This window comes from Nesoenas mayeri (genome assembly GCF_963082525.1).
Source record: "Nesoenas mayeri genome assembly, chromosome: 1".
NCBI classification, from domain to species: domain Eukaryota; kingdom Metazoa; phylum Chordata; class Aves; order Columbiformes; family Columbidae; genus Nesoenas; species Nesoenas mayeri.
Window position 1 is genome coordinate 108,491,696 of NC_137541.1, and position 14,467 is coordinate 108,506,162.

The 14,467-nt window shown below is 37.3% G+C and overlaps 1 protein-coding gene across 1 annotated transcript in view; it reads left to right on the forward strand.

The window, feature by feature from the left end:
• SMS (spermine synthase) overlaps positions 1-12,547 on the forward strand; it is a 51,606-nt gene extending 39,059 nt beyond the window's left edge. The window contains exons 10-11 of the mRNA XM_080354977.1: positions 9,024-9,139; positions 12,141-12,547. Of these exons, the coding sequence (XP_080211103.1) occupies positions 9,024-9,139; positions 12,141-12,183 (159 nt within the window). The 3' untranslated portion in view covers positions 12,184-12,547. The remainder of the gene's footprint in view (positions 1-9,023; positions 9,140-12,140) is intronic.
• The last annotated feature ends 1,920 nt before the right edge of the window (positions 12,548-14,467 follow it).

Below are 14,467 nucleotides of genomic sequence, written 5' to 3' on the forward strand. Positions count from 1 at the left end.
TATAATGAGGAAATGTCTCATAGGAAAGATACTGCAAAAGGGTCACTGTCCTGTTGGCTACTGGCCAGTAGCCATGTTTGCTTCTTCTGCATTGGCCTTGTGTTGTACTAATGTTCAGAAGATCTGTCCTTTGTAGTTTGTAGCTTGTCCTGTGATAGTTCTGCTAGCAGGGGGTTACCTTGTGTGTCTTGTTAGAATGTCATTTATTTTGATGTTCAAGAAATGCTTTACTGAGAAGTGGAACTTTTGCTCACAAGATGAGCTGTAGTGCTGCCTGACTCTTTAAATGCCACTGCTGGAAAACATAAATGGAAATACTCATCATGTCTTCATTGAGCTCTGCACAAGTTTTAGAAACTCTTCAGCACATGAATTGGTTTGGTTTTGTTTTTTTTTAAGGTGTTTTAAAGTAGACAGCATACTATGCCTTTCTGTTGTTATTAGGAGCAAACAGCTACAAGTATTCTTTAGGACAGCTGTCAGCAGGTAGAGTCTAGAGCTGTTTAACTGCAGCATTCCAGCATCCAGAAATGTTGGCTGTGAAAAATGGTCTCTAAAATAGTTAGGGATGTCCAGGAAACAAGAGTAGTTGGTAGTAAGCTGGTAACAGGAAAGCAATGCAAATGAGAAAGGCAGGCCATGCAGTGCTAAAAAAACAGCTCATACACCTAGGCTGCAGCATAACCTGTTCTGCTCCCATTCAGGATACTTTCCTGTAGAGTTCTGTTGACTGTTTGCAGCCTAATTGAAAATTGAGATTTTTATTATTGCACTCTTATATGGCTCTTAACTTTCAGAATTTTTTCCAATCTCTTAGCTGTTAATGTTAATAATTTCATGGGCATTAAATAGAAAAAAGCTCGTAATATCCTACTAGTTACACTATGGTAGTTTTGATTAAATGACTTAAAATGTAAGTTTATCAAAGCTTCAGTGCACAGAAATATCTAGTTTTTACATAATTGCATTGTGTGGATGGCATGATGCTTTCTCTTTTCATCTGTAGGAGATAACAAAATGAATGGTGCCATTGCTGTAACTGACACTGAGTCTTGTCTGGTGCTGCACAGTTGATGGGTTTCCTAAAAATTACTGGCAGGCCAGTTAGATTTTGTTTAGATCTTTCGTGCCTTAATGCAGATAGTGTATTTTTAGGATGGTGTGTGTTATCCTCAGAAGAAAAATTCTGAGAAAATTTGCTGATGTTCATAACTTCCTTTGATTCATATCCTTTTAAGAATAGGGCATGCACCCTGACCCAAATGGGGAGAAGTGTTCCTGGAGCAACAATTTGCAGTTATCTGTTCAGTGCTTATATGCATTTCCTTAATTTTTTATTTTTTAAATTAAAATCTTCCTGGGAATCTTAGTAATAGCAATTAATTCTGATATAGATAGAACTGCACTAATGTCAAACTGAGATCAAGGAGTTCCACTGACTGATCTGTTAACACGCGGTTATGAAATCACATTTTCTTGTGAGATGATTTCTCTTTGCAGCTCACCTCATGAACATAAATCAGACATAGTTTTGTACAGCTAAAGCAGTATTTGTGCTTGTCAGTAGTCTTCTCCCCTACCCCCCAAGAGGCTCATGCTTTTAATATGTACTACAGCATTCACAGGTCATAAATTGCTTTGAGTTTTGGTAATGATAATTCTTACTGAAGTGTGACAGGTTGTGCATGGCTTTCTCTCCCAGACCTGTGTGTCTGGCTTTACTTAGAACTTGCCAGAAACAGCCAGGCAATGAGAAGTTCTGATGCAAAATCAGCTAAAAGTCCTGAGGGGTGTTCTTGTAATTTCAGGAGTGTGTCAGATATGAGCTTTGAAAGCAACAGTTATGACATTGAGTAGTTATGCAGTATGGAGAAGATGAAGTGTTTTTTCTCAAAAAAAAGCAACAACAAAAAAACAATGGTAACAAAAAAACCACAACCAAACAAAAAACAAACAAACAAAAATCCAAGAAACTTTGGCGAAAATCAGACTCTGTCTAAAAGAGAAATGAGATTTTAAAATGGAGGTGTGGTGGGTTTTGGTGGGTGTTTTGGCTAGATGTTTCTGAGCAAGTCATGATTAGTGTTTTCAGAGATTTGGTAATCAGCTATGAAATACAGGAGTTATTATGCACACTGATGAAAAAAGTAGCTATCTATTTTTTAAATAACTATAATTTATCTAGGTATGCTTATGACTTGAGATAATCAGGAGAATTTTTTTTTGGCATGCTGCTAGAACATAACTGGTTGTTCCCTGGGGATTCCATGGTGATCCTCAGTCTCCAAGTGCTATTGCAGAATACCCTTTTACCACTAGGTGGAGACTGATAACCAATATTGCCTCAGCTGTTTATTAACATTTAGAGAGATTCTGCCTGTGAAAGGTTTTTCAGGCTGCTTGTATTCCTAAGGGATGCAAGAACATATGTGGCCAGTTTTAGGATGGAAGGACTTTTTTCTTGTTTTCACTCTGGAAAAATAGAAAGGACAGTTTATGGATCTCATTCACTGCTGTAGTAAGTTTGTGCTTAAGAGTATTGGGGAAAAAAACACCTCCAAATTTGCCCTGTGTCCACAAATAGTAATCACAATGAGTACAAACTTTTTTCTACAAGTGGCAGCCTTGCTTTTCATGTTTTTACATCATCCATATTGAGAGTCTTGTAGCCTACATAGGACCTGGACAGAGAGAGGTGAGCTTTAGGGCCCCTACTGCAGAACTTGCAGCCCTTTCTGTGTGCTTGAGACTTGGTTGCAAAAACTTGTTGAATGAAATCCTGCTACTTGGATGCTCAAGGGTCATATAGCTTGCTGTATTTCTCTTCTTCCTTTTTCTCCTGAGGCTGGTGCTTTGAAGTTTTTAGTGATGTCTGGGTCTGTGAGGTACTCAGTGTTGCCCTCTCCAGGGGGAGCCAGTTACAGGTGCAGGTTCCCAACTCTCATGGGGGATAGCAGTGGGAGTCAGTGAGGATGTAAAAGCTTGGTGTACCCCGAGGTCCAGCTTCATTTCTAATGGACCTTTCCAGTGACTTGTTTCTGAACATGTTAAGTGGTTTTATACTATTGGCCATACTATACAGTGGGATTTTTGATTGCCCAGGTTGTGATATTTTTTTTCTCCAAATTCAGTGGAGTATTTGTACTTGCAGATAATAGTGTGATATGTTTGTGGAGGTTTTGTGAACAATTGCCATCCTGCACCTTCCACGTAGCACGTGAGAATTGTCCCAACAGCTGTGAAAGTCTACTTTGTAAGATGCAGAGGCTGATTGTAAGGTTGTCTCTGTATGAATGGATTAAGAGTAGCTATGAAACTGCCTTTTTCTGTGTGAAGTTTTTGTTCTGCTGATCTAATCCTTTGAGGCTGAACAGGCTATCATTTTCAGCCTGTTTATGAAGTGGAACCTTTAAAAATACCTCTGAACAGGAATTTGCTCCTTCCTAGTCTGGGTTATCCAACCCAGACAGGATAGAAACAGACTTGTACCGCTCATGGGTTTGGCTTCCAGTAAACAGCTTTAATCACCGGTGCAGGGGATCAGATGTCTCCCACATGCACATGCAGCCCTTCACCAAGCTGTCACTTCCTGGCTGCTCTCTAATACAGCGTGGCCCTGCCCTCTAAATGTCCAGACCACTGTGATGTTGCTCCATAGTTACGCTCCTTTTTTTGGCCGCTGTGTGGGTTTTCTAATTAGTACTTCCAAAGCAGGAGCAAGGTTCTCCTTGACTGCATTGTGAAAAGAGAAGGCTGGAAGAATGGATGTGTGTCCACGTGTGAGCCTGTGTGATTTCTTGCCATTTTGGGAGTCTTTAAGGGACAGACACTTCATTTCCTTGTGTTACTGAGAGTTCAATTTTAAATTAAATTGAATTGATTGTTTGGCCAGTAGAGGTGCCTTTCAGTCAGGTTTGTCCCTGGTATCTCATTAAAAGCCATTCCTGTCACCCAAAACTCAAACCTAGCTTTGATACTAGGTGTTTTGTGCTCTATATATCTCCCTGCTTCTTAGTCACTTTGAAACAAGGAAGGAAAAAAAAAAAAAAACTTGGCCATGTTCAACTCCAGCATTTGTCATTACAAAACAAAACCAGAAAGCCATGCTAAATTAAAAATTAAACTCTCTAATATACTGTCACAGACAAGGATGCCCAGTAGCAATGACATTTAAGGTAAGATGTAAGAATGACATGTAAGAAATAGGCAGGTATGGAAAGGGACCCTTCCATTTGCTTTCAAGTCAGTAGTTTAATTTCTAAGGTTGGAGAAAGCATGGTGGCCTAAATTCAGCCTGTAACCAGTTGGTGAACACATACCCCTTATAGGTTGGTAAAGGTAACTAGAACTTAAAGGTTTAAACAATTTATTTTCCCTACTTATTTTAAGGAATGTTTGGGGTTTTTTTTGTCTGTGTGGTGCTGGATACTGTATTTATGGTTCATATTTGTGCATTGTGCTGTAGAAACCTGAAAACTAATCCCATGGTACTACAGAACATATACCTTAAGAAAGCCCAGAAGAATTGGTGCTGGGAGACAGGCATGAGCTGTTTGAAATATGTGCAAGCACTGAGCAGACTTGGAATGTGAAGGCTGTGAAAGAGTTCAGGAATCATCAGTTTAAAACAAGGTCTTATAAACACAGATCAGTTAATCTCAAAATTTAAAACTACCTCAAATACTCTTGTGTCAGGAGATGCTTGTTAAGGAGAAAAAATAAATTTTCAGTATTCCCCCACTACTTCTCTGCCTAATTGTTTGACATGGAACAAAGATTGACTAAGAAAAGGTGGGCAGAGGAGTTTGGTAGAGTTTTTGCTTATGTTGAAAACTGACTGAACAGTGTGGTAGAAAAAAGTCTGATTTATACTTCTTTCCCTTTAAAGAATAATCATTTGCTTTAATCTTTATTAAACACTCTGTTCAATATTTGTTATTGTTTGAGTATATGGAGGCTGTTTAGAACAAAAAATGTATTGCTTTACTGCAACTATTTTCATTAGACAGGGAGAGTTAAAATGAACAGATTTATATTGGTCCCTGTATAGCATTCAGGGCTTGGTGCCCTGTGTCATATTTTAGCAATACAAGAACATGTGTGATTGACATTATCAATACTGTAGTCTTAGCTGATAAAGCTGGTCACTTCTTACAGAAAGGTGTTAATAATAGATATTTTTTCAATAACTTTTTTCTTTATTGAAATAAGATAAGTTTTGTAGATTTTATATTTGGCATTATTAGCTCTTTGAGTAACGCTAAATAGCTTCAAACAAATTGTTACTGTGCAGAATTGTGAAATCTTGTGGTGTGTTTCCAGAAGTAGAGGTTAATAGAACAGGCAGGTGGGGTGTCTAAACCTTTAGGTAAGATCTTGATTTGGAGATGGGGTAGTTGTGGGTTTGAAAAGTAAAAATTGCTTGGTGTTTTAGTTCCTGTAACTTGTTTTCCACACTGTATGCAGTGATTTGTGTGTTGCTAGAAAAGGGAGAGTGTGAAATACTGAACAGACAGGCTGGGAAACTGGATACTTTTACTTCATCTTTTATCCTATTAAACTTCCTCCATAATAGTGGTATGCTCCATAAATTACCTAGCAGTGTTTTCTATTTATGACTCAAATTACACTTACAGGTTGGTTTTTAGTTTTGTTTTTGCATTCAGTCTGATGTTGAAACAAAATTATATGGTCAGTAAAGGGCGGCTGAACTAAATAACCGCTACAGTCCCCTGGATAATAACAGGTTACTAAACAAGTCCTACAGTAGTCTGTTCATTGCTGTGCTTTGTGCAGTTGTGCTCAGTGTTGATTTCTTACCTTTTTACAAATCTCTTGTTTTGATACCCAAACCCAAATATGATGTATTCAAATAAAGCACATCATCTGCCTTTACCAAATAACCAAGTATGTGTTAGTCCGTGAAATATGATCAAATTGATAGTCAAACACGTTTTATGCAAGTTCTTTAGAACAAGAGCTTTAAAGAATATTATTTTTTAAAGATGCTGTGTATAGGATTTAAAGTTTCCTTTTCCACTTGTGAAAACTTGAGCATGATCCAAAAATTTCAGAGGAAGAACAGTAGGATTAAGTCTTTCTTTCAATTCCTCTGGAAATAAAAATGTTTTAAATACATGGTGGAAAAAAGCCTACCAATAAAAAGTAGAAAAAAATAGTTTAAGTCTCAGAGTCAGAATGTGCATTATACACTTCCTTTGTAGTTATTTTTTGTTACATGCAAAAGGCAGTGTAGATGGAGCTGTTTTAGATATACTGATTTCAAGTAAGATCTCTGCTTGCTTCAGCTTCTGCACATTGTACTTTGTTTTTAAGAACACATGTGATATCTGTCAGTCAAATTCATTTTAGTTCCTTGCTTTGTGACTGTTACCTTTCAGTTGTGTCTGTGTGCTTAATCACTTTAAGGCCATTTTTAAAAATCTGGGAGCACTGAAAAGCAGAATGCAGCTTTCCTGAAGACGGTTATCGTAGAGTTAAAAGCTTCACAATGTCTTAGCAAAACATAGCACATGTGTGAAACATAGGTAGTGCAGATGTTTTGGAAGTGCTGAATAAATCCTTTGATCCTGGGGTCCTAAAAATCTTGACCTTTTGTTTCAAGTTAGAGATTTTAAAATATTGAGTAAGAGAGCTATAGTTTTTAATTAGATCTAGCTCTTTTCTTAGTTGAACAATCTGCATTTTTTTCAGTCATATGATAGTTACACACATCTAAAGGCAGGAAGGGACAAGATCCCTCCTTCAGTAACTGGAAAGAAAGTGTGCGCGCATGCACAAACTTTTCCAGAAGTCATTCAGGGCAGAGGGAAGATGCTGCCATTCTACAGTTGGAGTCTGTTGCTTTAGGCTTTCTTGTTCTTGTCTCTTTCTTGCAAAGTTCAAGACTTTTAAAGATCAAAAGCAGTACTGTGCTTGGAAGTGCTTGTGCTGGAAGGCTTTTGGCCTGTCCAGTCATGAACAGAAAGAGTCATCTAGAAGTCAAGAAGCCAGCGGTATTGGTAAAGAACTATTTTTTTTAATATGTATTTAACTAGACCTTTCTCTGTAATTCATATTGTTGTATCATCTAGACTATTGTTTTGTGATCTGAGATAAGCAGCAAACTTTTGTGCTTTGGGTATCTTGTCATTTTGTGAAACTTTGGCTCATGTGCTAGGCTACTAGGAATTGTGATTCATTAACATGAAATTTGCTTTTTCTATTATGTTGGTTTTTTGTTTGCTTTTTTTGTCTTCTGTAGTCCACATTATTCTTCTACTAGAAGTGGTAAAATATGTGAGAAGCTGGGGAATTTTTATGTTGAAAGTAACTCTGGAGAAATGCTGGTTAATGCTTTTGTTCCTACTGATTAGAAATCAGATGAAGAAAGTAGCCTTTGTGCTAGGTCAAGGTAAAAGGCATATATGCTACAAGCTAGTAAACCATACCATTTAGGAAAAATGGGGGCACATGTCCTCTGAAGATGTCTCATCCTGCCCTACTTATGACCAGATGTGCACATGCTGTGTGGTCAGGGTAGGTTTGTCATCATTTTATAACTTGCTGTTCATGTATAGTGTGCAGCATGGTTGGGCATCCATATTTGGGGCCCTATATATTGAGCTGAAGGTTCCTCATGGAAATGGAGCATGTAGAAGACCACAAATCAGTTCACCTGGCTGTCAGTGTGCTGAAGACCATAGACATCACCTCCTCATTGACCAGAATTGCAGAATGTCTTGTCTCTGTGCTGTGCCACAGTGACAGTACAGCTGTATGTGGCAGGTTTGTATTCAGCCGCTCATACCAGCCAAACAAAAGCTGACTAATTCGTAGGCCATGCAGTGGTGATCATATTCAACTTCACTGCATTTTAAATTAGCATTCAAATAGCTTGTGCATTGTATTTAAGGTTATGAAATATCAACTAGTCAATTATGTAGAAGAGAAACTTGACAGGAAGATTTTTTTATTAGACTTGCACAACTGTCTTCTGTTTTGCGTAGTTTGCATTTGTTCATTCTGGTGTTCTGTGGCCTCACTGTTATTGCTAAATCCTCAAAGCCATTATGGACATGGAACGTCACTTTTCTAATTAGAACTTTCTCTATATGGGCATCCCAGGTACCTGTTGCAGTAACTTCTGCTTAACAATACTTAGCTTTGGACAAGGTGGTGCTCATAGTTAGGAGGGGGGAATTGTGTTTTGGTTGGTTTTAAATTCTTTACCATTTGTAATCCTTGAAAAGTGTTTTTATTCAAAGAATGATGTGTTTGACTACTATTTGTTTTTATGGCAAGCAATGCTGTGAATTTGATGTGTCTGATATTTCATAGTTACGCTGTTAAGAAAAAAGATCTAAGCACTAATTTTTATTTTGTTCAAAAGAAGATAATACTAATATTTTTAGATCAGACACAGGTCCAAGAAAAACATACCATAAGCATCACTTACTTTTCAGAAGTGTGATATGCAGAAAGTCAAGACAGTGTAGCCTGCAGCTGCAAAACTTCTGTATAATCTGGTTTATTTTGTCATGCTGCTCTGTGGAAGACTGTTTAAAATGGAGTATGTTGTGGTGTTTCTTTACAGTGTGTGTTAACATTTTAAGACTTAGACAATGTTAAATAATTGAGAAAATCTGGATGTTTAATACTGTTTACTGAAATATTTAAGTAATCATAAAGAAAATGGTGGTTGAGTAGATGTTATAGGTAAACAACACATGGTGGTCTTTTTTAACTGGAAGTCCTAATGTAATGGTTGCTTCTGCTAATGAGAAGATAGATAATACCCCCCATACTTAACCTTTCTTGAAAAGATACAAATTGTTGTTTGCTGTAGGGAGAATGAAGACAAGCTGTTCAGTATTTGCCTTGTAAATATTAAATATTAGGAACAGCATGTTTCTGGTTCTGAAGTATGTGGGAGCCTTGCATTAATGTCAAAATGTATATATTCATCTGCAATTTTGCATATTTGTTTGATTGTAACTGAGAAATGTCTTTTTTTTCTTCAGGGAAACTGTATCAATCTGACGGATGCCTTGACTCTGTATGAAGAACAGCTTAGCAGGCTTTATTGTCCTGTGGAGTTTTCAAAAGAAACCGTGTGTGTTCCCTCCTACATGGAATTGTATCCTTAAAAGCTGAAAAAAGAGCAGAGAGTATATATTAATAAATCAAGCAAGCCTAGATTGCTAGGAGGTAATGAACTCAAGTACAAGAAGGCACTTCTAATTTAAACACTATTAATGTTTTTTCATTGTAGATGTACTACTGCAACTTTATTTTGAGGATAATTGCAGGAATTATTTTTTTAAAGGTGCCATAAATTCACAGCTGGCAAAATCATCATCACCTTTCAAGATCAGGCAGTGTTTTTGTTAATGTTCTTGAGTGTTTCCAAGTGTATTGTTTATGTGATATAGGATAAATGATATGATGAGGGTAATGCTGCCTGGGAGTTCTGGCAAGGCTGCATCCTTTTTTCTTTCATAAAAAAAAAAATAAATACCCAAACTAACTTTATAAGGATCAGCATGATCCAGACATTTAAATATTCTTTGATCTGTTCTTGAATATACAGCTCAAACTGGATGTTTTTAATGGTGGAAAAAAGTGATTTCTAACAATCATTACTAATGAATGTGACTGGAAAAAAAAGTATTCCAAGTAGAGGGGTATACGCATTTTGGGGCAACACCTCATTCCTGAAAATAATCCTTCAGAATTTCTTTATTTTCTGGATGGCAGTCAAGTTATACAAGGAGCTAGAAGTTTCAGCTTCAAGCCATTAACTCTAGGGGGGCATTTTGATCTCCTGTAGGGTACTTCTGCTGCCTGCATTTGCCTTGAGCTTTTACCAGGAAGCGTTTCTGCAGGGCTGTGCTTGCTGCAGCTGTCCCTCTCTTGATAGGAGAGATCTTTCTGGGATCTGCTTATTCGTAATACATTGTGTGAAACTGCCACAGCCTTTCTTCTGTTCAATGTGTGTTTTGCCTCTCTTCTGTGTTTCTAATCTTGGTACTGTTTAATGCTGTAGCTGCTGTTCTGGACTCCATACTGACTGTAACAAGCTCCTGTTTCTCATTCTCAGCTCTCCCATAAAACTCATATTTGATCTTAACATTTTCAAGACAAAGAGTAAAAGGGGAGATAACCAATTTTTCTGAAACTGAAAGATAGATATTTTTGCCTTTACAACTGCCAGACCTTAATACAACATGTGCAATTAGAAGTATGCATCCTCGAAGTCTCGAAGTGTTTATTAGGAAATATGTAAAATGTTTCTGAATCTGTTGCCTAGGAAATGCTACTTCATTCCTTTGAAAAGTACATCTAAAAGTTTCTAGTTAGCTGAATGATTTAAAATATTTATTGCCAAAAATATTTTATAACTTGCTCTTAAATAGGTATAACAGAGGTTGGAAGTTAGCAGTTCTTAGAGAAATGGGGCAGACTTAATTAGTTTGTGTTTTCTGAATGAATTAACAATAACATAATGATTTAGGTAGAGAAATATTAAAGGATTAGTCCCGAGTAAGTACTCTAACTTTTAATTTGACCTTGGACTTCTGATAGCCCTTTATCTTTCAGGGATGTGTTAGCACCTTTCTTGAAAGTTAATTTCCACATAGGAGTATGTATCTGAATGAAAAGTTATATTTAAGTGCTGCTTCACAGATGACTGAGATGTGATATTTTACAGTAGAATTGTGACAAGTAATTTAAAAAAAAAATTTTCTGAGGAATGTGACACATTTGTGACATTCACATAAGTCCCTGAAATCTTCTGAGCCATTGAACAAATCTTTTTACTTAGGCAAATGTTCATTTTTGTAATATGGCCCAAAGTTACCTGCATGGTACCTGAATGCAGCCAAAGTACTAAGCTGGCTATTACTTTCCATTGTTTTTTGCCTACTTCAAGAACTGTTATTTTGTGTAATTATTTGAAATTGTGGTGTTTACCAGTGCTGTGGGGTTGTCTGAAGTTGAAGTAGCTGTTGACATAAAAGCCAGCTCTCTATTTTAAGTGTTTGCCTCTCTGAGCTCTCCACCAGGACCTTATGGTGAACATGGAGGCTCCCATCTGGAGTGTATGTGACCTTGCTGTGTAAACAGAAGAACATATATCGCTATTCAGTTTTGCTAAGTTGTAAATCCCAGAAATCTATGCCTTACTCTGCAGCTGTTGCTGTAGCTCTAAAAATGGTGATGTTCATATCTTATTCTCCTGTCTTCTCCAGAAGCAGGTAGAATTATGTAGCTCTGAGCTCCCTCGTGTGTCCAGCATGGCAAGGGAGTTCTTGAGGATGGGTTGTCTGTCCAGCCAGGAATGCCTCAGAGAGCAAGGGTTTGAGCATGGCTTCTCTATGGCTGTGCTGAAGCTGGGTCCATCTCTGCTCAGAGGAGCAGCACAAAGAGCACTGATACAGCTGCCAGTTGTTCTCTTTGCTTCTAGCTCAGTCTGGGCAACATAAAGGTCTGCTTTCTGAAAAGTATTTATGTACCTAAAGCAAATGCCACAGAAGCTTTTAGAGAAAAGCCTGAGCAAAATTTAGATGTATCTGTGAAGTGAGCATTCAACAGAACCCATTTAGGCATTTAAGAGGTAGTAAACATTTCCCAATAGGATACCTGGACACCTAGTGTTCAGCTATTGAACATGTAGGTATTAATTTTGTCTGATGGTGTATTTTAGAGATTCACAAGTTAAGTGGCTGGATGTCTCTCCTGCTCAGGCTTGCTACTTTACCATTGAGAAGATGAGCAAGAGAGATCCCAAATTGGTGAACTCCTGATTGATGTTTCGATCACTCTTCCCAGAGTACTTCTGTAGTTTGTTCACTGGTTGCAATGAAAAAAAAATGCACCACCTGAAAAAATTTACAGCAATAAATAAAGTATGGGTTTGCAAAGGAATTCACTTTCAGGGGAAATGGGTTACTCTTTTGAACTGTTGAGCCGAAAAGATGATCCAGGGAGATGTCACTTTTGAGTTGTTTTTTTTACATATTTCATCTTTGACCTACCAGAAGTTTTCAGAATAGAAATATAAGTGAAAAGAACTACTTCCATTTTAACTCTGTACTACAGACTTTGCTTTTTTTCCCTTAACTTATTTTCTCCAGATGGGTATTCTACACTATTTGGAAGAAACCAACTGACATCTGAACATAGAGATTATTAGAGATTATCCTAAGTGTACAAGCTGCATGGAGCATATAGGCCTGCCACATGCTGCATATTGGCATCTTGAACCTTTAAATTATATGCTGTAGATGATCCTGAAACTTAGTCATGCTATTGATTGTGAATTCTTTAAATGTTTTTTATTATTATGTTAATTTAAAAGCAAATGGAAAATGTATATTTTGATGAGCTAGGCTGTTATTTTTGAAAGTCAACTTAAAGATGAATAGGCAGCAAAACTGTATAGCTGCTGAATGCACTGAACCTTTAGAATGTGATCCTTTTTATTTTTTGTAGATCTTCACAAACTGATTAAAAAAGACATCTTTAGCATTTCATCCCTGAAGGGTGGTCTGTGGAGTTTCCTTTTTTCTTTCACCAGTTTTTTAAATTTATGGTGTTTAATGTTGGAGGGTGTAGTTTGGTTTTTTGTTTTAAATGAACACCACAGTGCTTCCATATAGAGGTGCATAACTAAAAAAAAGGGTGTGTGTGTGGGAATCTTCTGAAAGGATACCCTAAATCCTTCATTGCAAAGAGAAGAAAGCTAGTCTAAAATTCTGTTTACTCTAGTATCATTCATCATTCCTGTAATCTCTTCTGCAGGAGAAAAATCTTTGGCCTTTTGCCTTATGGAATTCTTTAGCTGCTGCTGTATTGATTATTTGGGTTTTGATATGGGTTTAACTGTAGGTTATAGAGGCACTTTGAACTCTGTCAGTATGAAAATTAAAGCTGGTTTTCCATCCCACCACAGTGCAAGAAATTGAGTTCTTGTGAGCATACACTAGGTTCCTGAAGAGGGAAAGGTTGCTTTAGAGGGCAAAGAAATGTGGGTGTGATCTAGATTCATATGCACTGGTACTGAATGCTTTGGGGTGAGTATGTGCATTTCAGTAGGGTAAGTCCTGGTCATATTGCTGCAGATTCATCATGGTGCGTGGGGCTCTTGGTGAATCAGATTCACTTGCAGGGCAAAAACCAGTGGAAGCTATGTTGCATTGTAGCCTTTTTCTTTATCCATTTCTCACATTATCTGAAAAGCTGTGTTTTTGTAAGAATGTGCTAACACTTTCAGTGTTTAAAAAGATCCCAGTTGAAAGGAGGTAGGAAAGTACATTTTCAAGATAGAATAAAAAAGTGCAGTATTTCCCTAAACACTCTTAATCCTGAACTGTAACAATGTTGTTTGCCTTCAACACCTAGTATTTACTTGTTCTTAGTTTTATTGGAGGGAGTTGATTTCCCCTCTGAGATACTGGTAATGAAAACAAAACAAAAATCACTCCTAAGATATGTATTTTAAAATCATACATAAAGAAGAATTTTACTGTTTCCCATGTATATAAGCTGTTCATGAAGTCTGAATAACCTATGTAGAATTCCAGAGTGCTACTGAAACTTGCAGAAATTTGCTCTTCATTTGGTGTATTGTATTTTTGTATTGTACAGTTGTGCTGTTAAAATGGTTTCAGTTTGGAGAGCCAATAGAAGTATTCTTCAGCCTTATTTTCAACTATTGCAGTTAATATTAATTTTTTTTAATATACATGGGGGACAGTTCTTCCATGGCCTACAGCTTCTGCATCACTAAATACTCCTGACCAGAGCCTCCCTCTAAACAGGAGGATAAAGTCTTTGATTTCCTCGGGTGCTTTAGTTCTCTTGTATACGTCCCAGAAAATACCTTAATATTATTGACTATAAACTAGTAGTGACCCCTCATTTATGATACAGGATGGTGATCAGTATATTGTATAACTGCAGATGTCCTGCGAATGGTTATGTATACACTGAACTTTGCAAGGATGGATGTTCTCATTGATTGTTAGTGTGATTACTCATGTAGGTGGAACTGAGCACACGGGCATTTGCTGGGACACGGGTTATAGCCTGTGTGTTTCCAAGTGAGCTTGATAAATGTAGAAATCAGTCACAATCAGTGGGGGTGGTGGTTTTTAGCAAAGAAACTTGTGAACTGGAAGACAACTTAATGTGCTTGCTGTGCCAAGGCCAGCATTTCCCTTGAACATTGCTGCATAAGTCTGCCTGAGCACAGGGATGCTGGATGTGCAGGAATGTCTGGTAATCTATTCCCAGAAACACCAGGGGACCTGAATTACATACTGATAGATGAGGCAGTGGTGCTTGTAAATCCTTCCTTTTCAACTGATAATGTTATAAAGAGTTGGAGAACTGATTTTTTTTTCTTTAAACTTTTTAATGTAGGTTTTTAAGGTAGAGGCAGTATAAAGCAATTCAGCAA